This window comes from Symphalangus syndactylus, chromosome 6 (genome assembly GCF_028878055.3).
Source record: "Symphalangus syndactylus isolate Jambi chromosome 6, NHGRI_mSymSyn1-v2.1_pri, whole genome shotgun sequence".
Taxonomy (NCBI): domain Eukaryota; kingdom Metazoa; phylum Chordata; class Mammalia; order Primates; family Hylobatidae; genus Symphalangus; species Symphalangus syndactylus.
Genome location: NC_072428.2, coordinates 43708802 through 43721403, shown reverse-complemented (window position 1 = coordinate 43721403; position 12602 = coordinate 43708802). Strand labels below are relative to the sequence as shown.

The 12602-nt window shown below is 45.3% G+C and overlaps 1 protein-coding gene and 1 long non-coding RNA gene across 3 annotated transcripts in view; one reads left to right on the top strand and one right to left on the bottom strand.

The window, feature by feature from the left end:
* The window catches only part of PARVA (parvin alpha), a 159384-nt gene extending 147571 nt beyond the window's left edge, over positions 1 to 11813 (top strand). The window contains exon 13 of one of the 2 annotated variants that reach the window (XM_055282390.2): positions 5115 to 11813. In XM_055282390.2, coding sequence (XP_055138365.1) covers positions 5115 to 5191 — 77 coding nt within the window. In that variant the 3' untranslated portion in view covers positions 5192 to 11813. The remainder of the gene's footprint in view (positions 1 to 5114) is intronic. The other variant, XM_055282389.2, reaches the window with a different exon arrangement.
* Positions 1 to 12602, bottom strand: part of LOC129484401 (uncharacterized) — a 152229-nt gene that overhangs the window by 52700 nt on the left and 86927 nt on the right. The gene's annotated exons all lie outside the window — the stretch shown is intronic.

The window sequence follows — 12602 nt, the reverse complement described above, 5'->3', positions numbered from 1 at the left end:
CCTGACCTCAAGTGATCCGCCTGCCTCGGCTTCCCAAAGTGCTGGGATTACAGGCATGAGCCACCCTGCCCGGCCAAGAAGCTTTATTCTTGAACAATTATAGAATTATAGTTGGATAATTATAGCTATACCTCAGTAAAACTGTTAAAAAAAAAAAAACAGCTCATGTAACAACATAGATGAATCCTATGAAATACAAAAAGAGGCAACATTCGAATCTACTGTTCAAGGGCACGTATGTTGATGCTAGGACTGGTAAGAAAAGCAAGGAAGTAATCATAAGTGTCAGCACAGTGGTTATATTTGGGGAATGAGAGAGGAAATGTAGAAGGGGAGGGGATGCTTCTAGGATACCGACAATGTTCTATTTTTGGTGGGCAGGAGTTCATTTTCAAATATTTAAAACAGTACATATATGTTGCATGGTTTTCTTTTTCCGGATGTATGTCATATTTTAAAAAAATTTTAATGACTTAAAAGTTTTTAAAAATAAATAAAGCAAATGGCAAACTCATAGGGCAGTAGGTCACCATGAAAAGGAGCATCTGTACAGCATGGATCCTGCCCCAGTGGGGAATAGAGAGCAGGTAGAGATACCAGGCAGGATGAGATAGAGGCGCCAGGAGGTCAGCTGGGGGCTAGAGCATAAGTAACCACCTAGTGGCCACCTAACTGATTCCAGCCCCCACCAGCTGCCAGCCCTGAGCCAGCAGGGGCCTCCCACCTTGGTCAAGGGGTTCAGAGACTGCGGGGGAAGGCTTCGGAGAAGGGCCTTCAGCAGTGCCTTGGGATGAAGGAAACTGTGGTGTCACAAATGGCCACAGAGGGCCTTGTCCCTTTGTGCAAAGACGGTTTCTGCTGGGAAGAGAGTTCCTCTCTTTCCTTTGGCCTCTGCATCATTTAGAGATTCATGAACTCATTTTGGATGGTCCTCTCCTGATGGAAAGAGTCACTAATACCTCTGGGTGGGAGGAGCACACAATGAGCCCTTTCCCCTTGGCCAGAAGCTGTTTTATCTCTAGAGCCGCCTTTTCCTTGGCCGCAGGCTGCCAGACAGCCTCTGTTCTGGTGTATCTGACCAGGGGCCCCATAGTCCTGGCTGTCTGCCTCCAGAGAGGGGCCCTGGGCCAGCACACAGAGGCTATCAGAACTGAACTGAGTTGCTAATCACACAATTTATGAGATCAGGGCTTTGAAGTGGCTCTGTTTATACGGTATGGAGTTACAATATATTCCCAGGAATCCACAGCCCTTCTCCTGGCTGAGATAGTCCAGTCTCCTGCTGGCCTGCTAGTCTGCCTGGGACTACCTGGGGGCCCAGGTCTTGGCTTTCTCGATAAGAACAGGTGATAAGTGATAGGCAGTGTCTCTGACTGCTGTCTCCCCTATTCACCCGGCCCATCTGTTGGCGTTAGTGGTGAAGAAGCAACTCAGATTTCCAAGGAGCAGGGCTTAGTCCATGTGAATGGTGCAGGTATTGTGCAGTGCACAGACTGCACGGCTGTACATAGCAGCTCTGCTAACAGGCAAAGATGGGAAAACAGAAAGAAAACTACCATTTAGGGGACCCTTAATATATTCTGGGTGTTTTTCATAAAGGTATTGCCCAATTTTACCAGTGAGAAAACTGATTCAGAGAATTTAAGTGACTGCCAGGGTCACACAGCTGTAGTGGAGATGGACTTCAAACTTCTGTGAACATAAAAATGTCACTTAGTAACCATTAAAATGGCCAGTTTAAAACATTCTCCCATATTGGACATTTTCTTTTTCTAGCAACCTCAGAACTCACCCACCTTTCAAAAGGGAAAACAAATCCCCCTGCCTCCATCAGTGTCTGTCCTTCACCAGGCCCCCAAATTCCTCCTTTGTGACCCGTGCTCATGCCTCCACTTCTGATCTGCCCATGCTGTTGTTAACACTTTACCTCCACCTGCTCTTGGCCTTGCTCTCTCCCAAGTCACCTGCTGGGCCTGTGTTCCCTGGGAACACAGTCCTTAACCTCCTCACCCTCTTGGGAAGCATGTGGCCCTCTTGTCCGCCCTCTCTGGAATTTTTTTCCTGGGCTTCCAAGACACTGGGCAACCATTCATTCATGGATCTGTTAATATCCTTGGAGGTTCCGTGTTCTCTGTGTTCAAGGAACCTATAGTCCAGGGCAGAGGCAGATGTTAATCAATAAGCATACAAGTCACTGATTTACACCTGGAGTGAGTACTATGAAGGAAGCATGTGGGAGCTTTGAGAACATAAAACAGGACCCCTGCGCCCAGGCCGGGGTCAGGAAGGCCTCCCTCCAGGAGCCTGTGCTTTGAGCTGAGGTCTGCAGGAGGACCTAGAGCCGGCTATTTGGGAAGAGTGATCTAGATGTTGTAACAGCATGGGCAGAGGCCAAGCATGGCCCATGGGGAGGGTAGTGAAAGGAAGCCACAGTGACTGTGATACATAGTGAGGGAGGCGGTGTGGCACCAAATGAGAGTGGGAAGGTAGGCTGGTCGGGTCAGGCTATGCCTTACAAAGCCATGATTTAGGATTTTGGACCTTCTAAGTGAAATAGTTGTATGGCCATATGAGCTGTGAGCTACACAGCTCCAAGAGGCTCTGTTTACCTTGCAGTCCATGACAGTGGTGCCCTGGAAGTGTGAATGATGTGCCTGGGAGTTGTGCAGTGCACATCCTGCACAGCCATACCTGGAGGCCTGTCATAGTCTGGCTCCAGTAGGTAGAATGGATTGGAGAGGGTAAGGGGAGCTCATTAGGAGCCTGTTGTACTGGCTCCAGGCCCACTTTACCTTCCCCTTTACACCCAACTCCTTTGGCAAGCTCACCTTTGCCCCTCTCTGCCTTTCTAGCAGTTCCTCCCTGGAGTAACTTCCTAATATTTGACTTGAGTGGAATTTAAGAAACACTCAACACCAAGCAGTCAGGGGATTGGCCTAGAGGGCATGGGATTCCATCTGGCAGAAGGTGATTCAGGGTAGGACTCCTGGCTCAGCATGAGCAAGGCAAGGTAGCAGGGCTCAGCCTCAGGCCAGGGCCCCAGGTAGAGGCTTAGATATGTGATGAACCACCACGGGAGCAGAAACAGAAGCTGTGAGCTCCAGGCCACTCCAGGCCTCTCCACGGGTCTCTGGAAGCCCCTGGTCTATCAGTAGGAGACCTTGGGCCCAGCCAGGGTGGAGCAGGGTTGGTCTATAACCAGGATAAGGCCTGGAGGGAGCAGGCAGGAGGGGCCCTGGGGTGGGGGGAACCAGTGGCAGTCCCAGTTGCAAGAATCCCAAGGCTAAATACAGAGTGATATAATGCACTTTAGAGACTGAGAATGGCACAGGTGGGAGCGGGGACAGGGATAAAGAAACTAATACATGTTAGGTACAATGTGCAGTATTGGGTGGTGGGCTCACTAAAATCTCAGAATTCACTGCTATATAATTCATTCATGTAACAGAAAACCACTGTACCCCAAAAGCTATTGAAATAAAAAATAAAGTCATTTTTTAAAAGTCCCAGGGCTAAGACCTGGGAGCCCCTGGCTCCCCACTCTGCCTGCTCTTGACAGATCCCTGTGGGTATTGACCAGAGCATTGCTAGAATCCTGACACCTTCCCCCACCCCTTCTCTCCCAATGGCTTGGTGTAATTTCTCCCGTCTTTGAATCCCAGAGCACTTATTACCTTCTCTTAATCACCTACTTCATCTGACCTCCCATACAATTGTTTTTTAATCATTTTTATTGTGAAAAATATCACAAATACAGAAAGGTGCATGAAACATAAATGTACAGGTTAGTGAACTTTTACCAAGTGAGCCACCACACAGCCACCACCCAGGACAAAGAAAAGAGTAATGCCAGCTCCCAAGAGCTCCCTCCAACTTGCCCTGCATCCTTTTTGAACATAACCTCTCCCTTCTCCCTAAAGGTAACCACTATTCTGAGTCCAATCATCAAGGTTTTGCTTTGTTTTTGCTTTTCTTTATAATTTTATTACCTAAGTATGCATTCCTCAATAGTAGATAGAGTTCCATTTTTTTGTTTGTTTTCTCTTCTCCCACTCTTCAAAGGTTGGCTCTCTAGGAGAGTGACAGCAGAGGGACAAGAACAGAGAGGGGGTCTTGTTGGGGGAGGGAGAAAGGTAGAGGAGCCAGCAGAGGGTTAGAGGAACAGCCAGAGAAAGTAGTGACCAGTAAGTAGATGGATGAAGGGGGGAAGGGCCGAGCACAGTGTGTCAGTGAGTCATAGCTAGCCTGCCAGCTGCCAGTTTCCAGCCTCTAGCCTACAAAATCGTGCAAGCTCTGTAACTTGGAATTCAAGGCCTTTCAGGATCCAGCCCCGCACACCCCAACCTCTCTAGCCATGCTAGCCTATTGGGAATTCTCCAGCATAGCTGGGTTTAGTAAGATACACTAAACTTTCCACATGGAATTCTTTGCCCACTTCTGTACCTGGAAAGCTCCTATTGCAAAGGAAGGAAGGCAAAGAGGGAGGATGGGAAGATCCGGGGGGACGGAAAAAGGGAGGAATAGAGGGAGGGAAGGAGGATCAGAGGAAAGAAGGGAGGATGGGAGGATTAGAAGGAGGGAGGGAGGAAGTGAGCGAGAGAGGGAATGGTGGCATAGAAGCTGAGGAACCTCCAGCTGAAGTTTTAGCGCCTCAAACCCTTCTGCCGTGCTGTATTCTTAATCGGAAGCTGTCTGTCCCCCATGATGCCTATTTCCTGAGTACTCCTTGCAAGTCACCCTTCTCTGCTAGGCATGCTCCTGTGAGGCAGCTTGAGTCCTAACTCACCCCCTGGTCTTCCACTGTAGCCCCAGGCCTTCCCCTCCTTTCCACCACACATGGTTGGTGCTATGATGGAGGTTGGAGGCAGTGGGCAAAGAGCCCCTGGGACAGGTGGGGATTGTGGGGAGGGTCAGGCCTTCTTATCTGGAGATGCTGTGCCCCAGCACCTCTACCCTCACTGCCCCCTGCTCTGAATTCTCGCTGCCCACTCTATCCATCTGCCCCAAACATGCTGGGTACACGGGATTCGGTGGTGGGTGGGAGGGGCAATGTGTGCCAGCTTTGGAACACGTGGCCCCATGGAAACAATTGGTGTTTTTTGTTTTCTACACAGACATAGTCAACTGTGACCTGAAATCTACACTACGAGTGTTGTACAACCTCTTCACCAAGTACCGCAACGTGGAGTGAGGGGCTGCCCTGGGCCCACCACTGCCCAGGAGCTCTTGCTGTTGGCATACTGGACCCTCCTCTGAACTGCCTTACCCTGCTTATTCCTGTCTCTTGCACTGTGCTCTCCCACAAGTCCAGCTGCAACCCAGAGATAGTGGAAATTGAAATTAGGAAGGAAATGATCAATAACTCAGTGGACGACCCATCCCTCCCAGGCCCTGGGGACCAACCTAGCAGTGAAGGTTGGGAAGGTTGTTCCCACCCCGGTGCCAGGTCCAGATTTCCCTCCGTGATTTGGGAACCAGCTTAGGCAAAAGAGTCCCCACAAGATGAAAATAAAGATCCTAGTTACCATTCAAATGGTGCTAACTGTGTGTCAGGCACCACACTAAGTGCTCTGCTCTGATATACTCAAGGCCATTAATCTTCAGGACTCCCATTGAAGTAGATGTTTCATTCCCCTTTTACAGATGAGGAAACTAAGGCTCAGAGGTTAAATGACTTGCCAGAAGTTGGCATTTTTTTTTCTCTTTGAACATAACCTCTCCCTTCTCCCTAAAGGTAACCACTATTCTGAGTCCAATCATCAAGGTTTTGCTTTTTTTGTTTTTGCTTTTCTTTATAATTTTATCTAAGTATGCATTCCTCAATAGTAGACAGTACAACATGTTTATAACAAGCCAATTACATTATGTTCTTTGAATGTTCTAAAGTTGTGTATATGTGTGCACATACGAGCACGTGCACATGTACACCTGAGCCAAAAAGACGAGAACTCACTGATCTCACCACTGGGGCAAGCTAGGTCAGAGCTTAGTGATTCACACTGAAATTGGCAAATTGGATTTAACCCAATTAATAGTGTGTGTGTGGCAGGAGTCAAGTCCCTCATATCCTTTGTACAAATGAAAATTACTCTTAATTCCTTCAGATTTATAATAACTCTGTACTTTGGTTTCAGGATGACATTTGGGAAGGACTCTGTTTAGAATTAATGGAGTGGCACATTTTGCAGCCTTTTTGCTTGATTGCATGTAATGGAAATGCCCTATATTTTCCTGCAAAATAAGTACTAAATTCATTATCATTAAGCAAATGTACAATATGCTCAGGCACCGCAGAGAGTTGGGCATGGGCACGGGCCCATGTGAGCATCGCTTTGGAAGTAGGGCTCTTCAACAGGGACCCTTGAACTTTAAAGAAAGGAACTTCTTTTTGCCTTCTAATTGATCATTTAGACTATTCTGGCTAAGTCTGCCCACATGTAATTACCAGCTAATTCAGGCAAGGAAAAATGTAAGTCATTTAGACCAAAGCCAAGCAGTTTCTTTGCGTGGGTTACTCAAGGGCTTGTGGTTACTTGTATCTCCTCTATGTGAACTTGACTTTGAAAGACAGAGCTCTAGTGTGCCAGCCTGCTAGGTCCTGTAAGAATAGGGAAGAGGCAGAGGGGGGTGGGCAGTGACTAGGGGATGAGAAGCATGGGGAAAATATTTGCACTCTAAACATACAGAGATAGAGGTGGGGCTTGTGGTACTTAAAACTTGTAGCCATCAACTGACCGAGACCTTGGGCTAAATAATCAATTGTGCTGATATTACATCTCATTATGGAATGTTCCTAAATATGCCAGGTAGACACCAGCCCAAGTACCCTCCTCCAGAAGTCTGTGACTACCTTGTCACTACTTCAGGCCCATTCCACAAAGCCCATCTCTGGTTTGAGAAATTCATCTTGATCTGTATCTACACCACCCAAAGTTAGGCCTCCTATAATGTCCAAAACATTCCTTTCAGCCTTTTTATTTCTTACCGTACTGTCTATCTGCAGTAATTCAGGACCCATAAAATTTAGATAACTACATGTCTTTGCTTGTAGAATTGTCACTCAGCATAATGAGCATTTAACATACAAAGGCAATGTACTGTTTTGTGTTGATCTATGTAAAAGAATACAATTCTTTTTTACATAATTAGTGAAATTTTATTTATTAGGAAACACTAAATAGTGTAATATTTCTTTTGCTTTTTAAAAAATTCCTGGTAGCAAATCAAGATAAATAATTGCTTCATTTTCTTGAGCAATACAGAAGCAGGATGAAGTAAGAGGAATGCATTCATTTAAACATGCTTTGCTTTATGAATTTTGTCTCTTTTTTGGTCTTTTTTTCTTATATTCAAGTTACAAATGTACAAGTGTCCTTACTAAGAGTGCTCCTTTTGTATTTTACATATACACAGTGTGAAAATACATTGGAACACTAGGAAAGTTTTTAAATAACAGTTCTAATTTATCAGAAAATTGTGTTTTGGGATTGAGTTCTTTGTCTCAGCCCAGAATCCCAGGTCCTGGGCCTGGTTTTCTAATGCTGTCATCTCATTTCGATGTTTTACTTTAGAATCTGGAATCTCCTACTTAATATATGACCATGACTTTGAAAGGCAAAAGAGGAATCAACAATAAATAAAACAAACTTAATCTTCATCTTTAAAAAAAAGAAAAAAGAAACCAAAATGAGAATCAACACTTTATAGGCTCACTGGCTTTTGTTTTCTTTTCTCTTAATTTAAACTCAGTTATTTTTAATGGTTAATACATACATGGTGCAAAATTTAAAAAGCGCAAATAGGTATCTAGTGGAAAACCTAAGCCTCCCTCTCTCCTCCGGCACCCATTACCTCTCCCTGGAGGCAACTATTTTGATCCATTTCTTACACACACTGCCAGAGATACTCTAGGCATGTAAAGCACAAACATACATATAAAATCTGTGGGCTTTAAGAAATATAAGTAGAATGTCATATATACTGTCATACACATTGTTTTTTATCACTTAATGTTATATCTTGGATATTGTATTACCCTGGGTATTAAAAATACATTTCACATTTTAAAATAACAATCTGAGCACTTCATAAATCCAAATGCGTATCTCCAGTCTGCTTGAGCTAGGAAAGGAAAAAAGCCCGAGCTGAAGGAGGAAAGGCTGCCTAGACAATGATTTCAAAAGTAGAGACTAAAACCTATGGGGTACAGGACCAGAGGCTGGGACGCATTATCAGAGGCATCCTCATGTGCCTTGAACTGAAGTCCTCTTTTGGAACGTTATGGTGAATTGTATGCAGATTGATAAGGTTTCATTTTTACATATTACCAGGACTACCAGTTTGTAATCCACTAAGCATCACAAAGGTTACTACATACGCTATAATACCGTGCTACAAAGTCTAGCTGCCAGCAATGCTGTGCTCGCCTGCTGTATTAGAAGGCTCCAGTTTCACAAGTGCAGACACAGAGATGACATTTCCCGATCTGGGAGAAGGTTTCTTTATCAGCACGCACATCATCAGTGTTGCCTCGAGTTGGTTGCAATTTCCAATTGCTGCTATTGGTACTTTTTAATTATGAATTACTGTTAGCTTGCATTATCATCAGTTTATTTTGTTGTGGGTTGCTTGGTTAACCCTACAGAGTATACTTGAAGCTTATTTGCATCAACAGTATTCTGGAGCTGTAATTTTTCAATAACTAGACTCTAAGACATGTATACATTGTGGTTCAAATAGGAATCATCCATAGTCCAGTGCTAGAACAAATGTATACATAATCCACTCCCCACAAATTATCACTCATTTATTTTTCCACTGGAAAATAAGACTAGATGGAGTCGGTAGGTGAAGCAGTTTTGCTGTGCCCAAGTGGAGGCTGATCAAACATAATTTGAGGTCCCCTGCCTTTAATACAGCTCCACCTCAGGAATCTTACCTTTATAATACATCCTAGACATGCAAGAGGGATATGTCCTGAAATCTTCACTAACTCCAAGATTGCATGTCATTTCCCCCAAAAAATTTGCTTAACTCTATTGGAAAATCCAAGAGAATTGCTGCAGCTGCTGAAAACAAGAGAGCTGCATTGAGCTGCAAGGCTGGGTAGGGTAGGCAGACTGACTCACCACCTATGGGACCTGCCTCCACACATCAGCTTCCCAAATACTTGCAGATTCGGGTCTTACCAAAAGACAAGTCAGTTTGAGTTACTCACAATCATAACTACAAAGGCTACATTTACAAATACCAGAGTTTCGATTGTTTTTTACTCTCTGTTCCCTGAAAACTATAACCCCAGGCTAGCTCCAAACTCTGCTTATAGCCCATGCTTTACTACAGTGGTGGTTGCATTTGTGAATACGTGCATGTGTGTTCACGTGTTCATGACAACAGCAATGCAGCTGTGAGGGTGCTCAGTGCAGGGTGAGCAGCCCCCAAACCAAGCCTGATGACCTTGAGAACCTCAGGCTTCCCAGTAGGATCCTGCAAGAAAGCATCTCTTAAAAATAAATTCTACAGGATATTAGTAAATGTTAGATGAAAAAAAAAAGTCACATTTAAATATGTTTAGGAAACATGAGGTGAAGAAAGTTTAGCTTACTGAGGCTTTTTGTTTTCTAGTTGGAGCCCACCTCAGAGTCCCCTACATAATGCATATTAGGACTTTCTAAGGGAAGACGGGGTACGATGGGTCCCAATCTTGTTTGATCACAGGACCTATCTGTCCCCTGAGAAATTTCTAGGATGAGTACTCTGAACTCAGGCCTTCATTTAGTCATGTATTTGGCAAGTACATGTTGAGTGCAGCATGTCCAAGGGTGAGCGAGAGCTTATAGTCTAGCAGGGGAGACAGATGAAAAATAACTATGAATCGATGTTAGTTACAAATTGTGATGATTGCGATGGAGAAATACTAAAATCTATGAAAGAGGTCTAATGTAGATTTGAGGTCATGAGAAGTCTCTGGCAAGGCGGCATTTTAAAGTAATCCCTCAGTCATGGAGCTGCTCCAGTGAGGAGCCTGCCACTCCAGGGCGCACCACAGAGGAGGATCCCCAGACAAGAAGACCTGGCTCCCCAGAGAAGTGCAGAAAGCCAGCATGGCTAGAGGACACAGAGTGAGGGAGAAGACGGATCTGATCGCAGGCATCAGGAGTGCTGATTTTTCTCATTTGAAAAATAAGTTGCCATTTACCTTTTTAAATGTTCCACTGTGTAGGAAAACTCTGGGGAAAGCTACGTCAGCCATACGGAGTCTGGGACTGCCCTTCTCATGTCATACCATGGTCCTGGCTGGGGAGTGGAGGAGACCAGGAGAGGAGATCAGACCTCTGCCCACCCCAACACCAATCTGGTCTCAGCAACCTCTGGGCATCCCATAGCACCTCCTAACCTGCTGCTGCTGATGGACAGGAGCTCCTGGACTGCCACCCCCCAGCCCCTCCACAATGTGTCCTGAGAAGAGCTAGGGGAACTGGACAGAGTGGACGAGGCTGCATGTGTGGAGGGAAGGAAATAAGGCCTACCAGGCCAGAACGCTGATCCATGGAGACCAGTGCTTCCAGCCCTCTCACCTCGGAGGAGCATTCCTGTTTTACCAATGGCAGGAGCAGGAATCCCACCATCCAGCCTGTGGGCTTGACAGGCTATAAGCAAGCCTCCTGGATGTGGAATAATACATTTTCCTAATTCATACTAATCAGCATGAACTATAACTGCTCCAATGCCCACCACATTATATAAAATCTACCAAAAGGGGGTCACTTAATGCTTCACAATGTTTGCTGAAACAACTTTCATATGAAAGTACAGTTGGTCCTTGAATGATATGGGCACCGACCCCTGAGCAGCTGAAAATTTGCATATAACGACTCCCCCAAAACGTAACTATAATACTAATAGCCTTACTGAACACAATCAATTAACACATAGCTTGTATGTTATGTGCATTATATACTACATCCTTACCATATGGTAAGCTAGAGAAAAAATGTTACTAACAAAAACATAAGCAAGAGAAAATATATTTACTATTCATTAAGTGAAAGCAGGTCATCATAAAGGTCCTCATCCTCATGGTCGTCACATTGAGTAGGCTGAGGAGGAGGAGGGGTTGGTCTTGCTGTCTGAGGGGTGGCAGAGGCAGAAAAAAATCCATGGGCTGGGCATGGTGGCTCACACCTGTAATCCCAGCACTTTGGGAGGCCAAGACAGGCAGATCACAAGGTCAGGAGATCGAGACTATCCTGGCTAATGTGGTGAAACCCTGTCTCTACTAAAAATACAAAAAATTAGCCAGGCGTGGTGGTGCGTGCCTGTAATCCCAGCTACTTGGGGGGCTGAGGCAGAAGAATCGCTTGAACCCAGGAGGCAGAGGTTGCAGTGAGCTGAGATCGCGTCACTGCACTCAAGCCTGGGCAACAGAGCAAGACTCCGTCTCAAAAAAACAAAACAAAACAAAACAAAAATCCGTGAACAAGTGGACCCGCCCCGTTCAAATCATTGTTGTTCAAGGGTCAACTGTATATTATTTTCACTGGAAGTTTTGAAATTCCAGAAATATGCTTGGAAATCCCCGCTTGAAAGCTCCTTGGTTGGAAACCAGTCCAGTGGGTGACTGGCCCAGAATGATGCTTCTCCTCGGTGGCCCCCCTGGGCTGAGCAGCCTGGGTTCCTGCCTCAACTCCCCTGAACCCTCCTGAACTTTCTACACACATGTGGGCACTGGCTTTGATACTGGCATTTGGAAGGGCACTTGGGAAATTCAGAGAAGTACCCATTATTAAGATAAATGATGTTTTTTCAATGAAGCAGACTTTTCATTTCTTTTTATTGATCTTCATGTTTTCACATCTTGAGATGCAATTTGTTAGCACAGGCCGGCATTCCAAGACACACAAATGTCATTAAGGCAACCGCTTAAAGGAGTGTGATATTTTATTGAGGTAGACAGGACAATAGATAAATATTTAATCTGTTACATGTTTGCTCTGTATGGAGCCAGGGTTGGGGCTGCACAACTCTCTGGCTGCTATGTGTCTTCCTGGATACCCTGTCAAAGGCCTTACCGCCTGCCTGGAGAAGCACAGTGCCTGCCCTTGGCAAATATACGTTGGTGTATCTGAAAAACAGCTCCTGAAAGCTTTTTCTCATTCAGGCTTTCGAGGTTACCCCATCTTTCCTTATGTGTGTAATATTGGAGAAAGTACACTCTCACTGAACTGGGGATGTTTGACTTAAAATGATGGACAATAAGATAGTGAGCGGTAAGTGTGCTCTAGGCTAGGCTACGAGAGGCCGTGAGCTCCTCATCTCTTCTCGGTTCTGAGCTCTCTGATCCACTGCACTTGGGGGCAGGGGGTGCATTCTCTGTGCCTCTCCTGAGTCTACTTTCTGCATCATCCGTTCTCCCAGCTCACTCCCATAATGTCCTCCTAGCCTGCATTGGAATTTTGTGTTGTCCAGACCCATGACCAAGGCTGTCATTGCCCGTGGGGGAGACCAAGCTCACCACCAAGTGGTTTTTGCCAGATTGCTTTCATTTACAAAATCTGCCCACTCATGTGTCTTTGTTTATAGATTAAATGGCTTTCTGACCG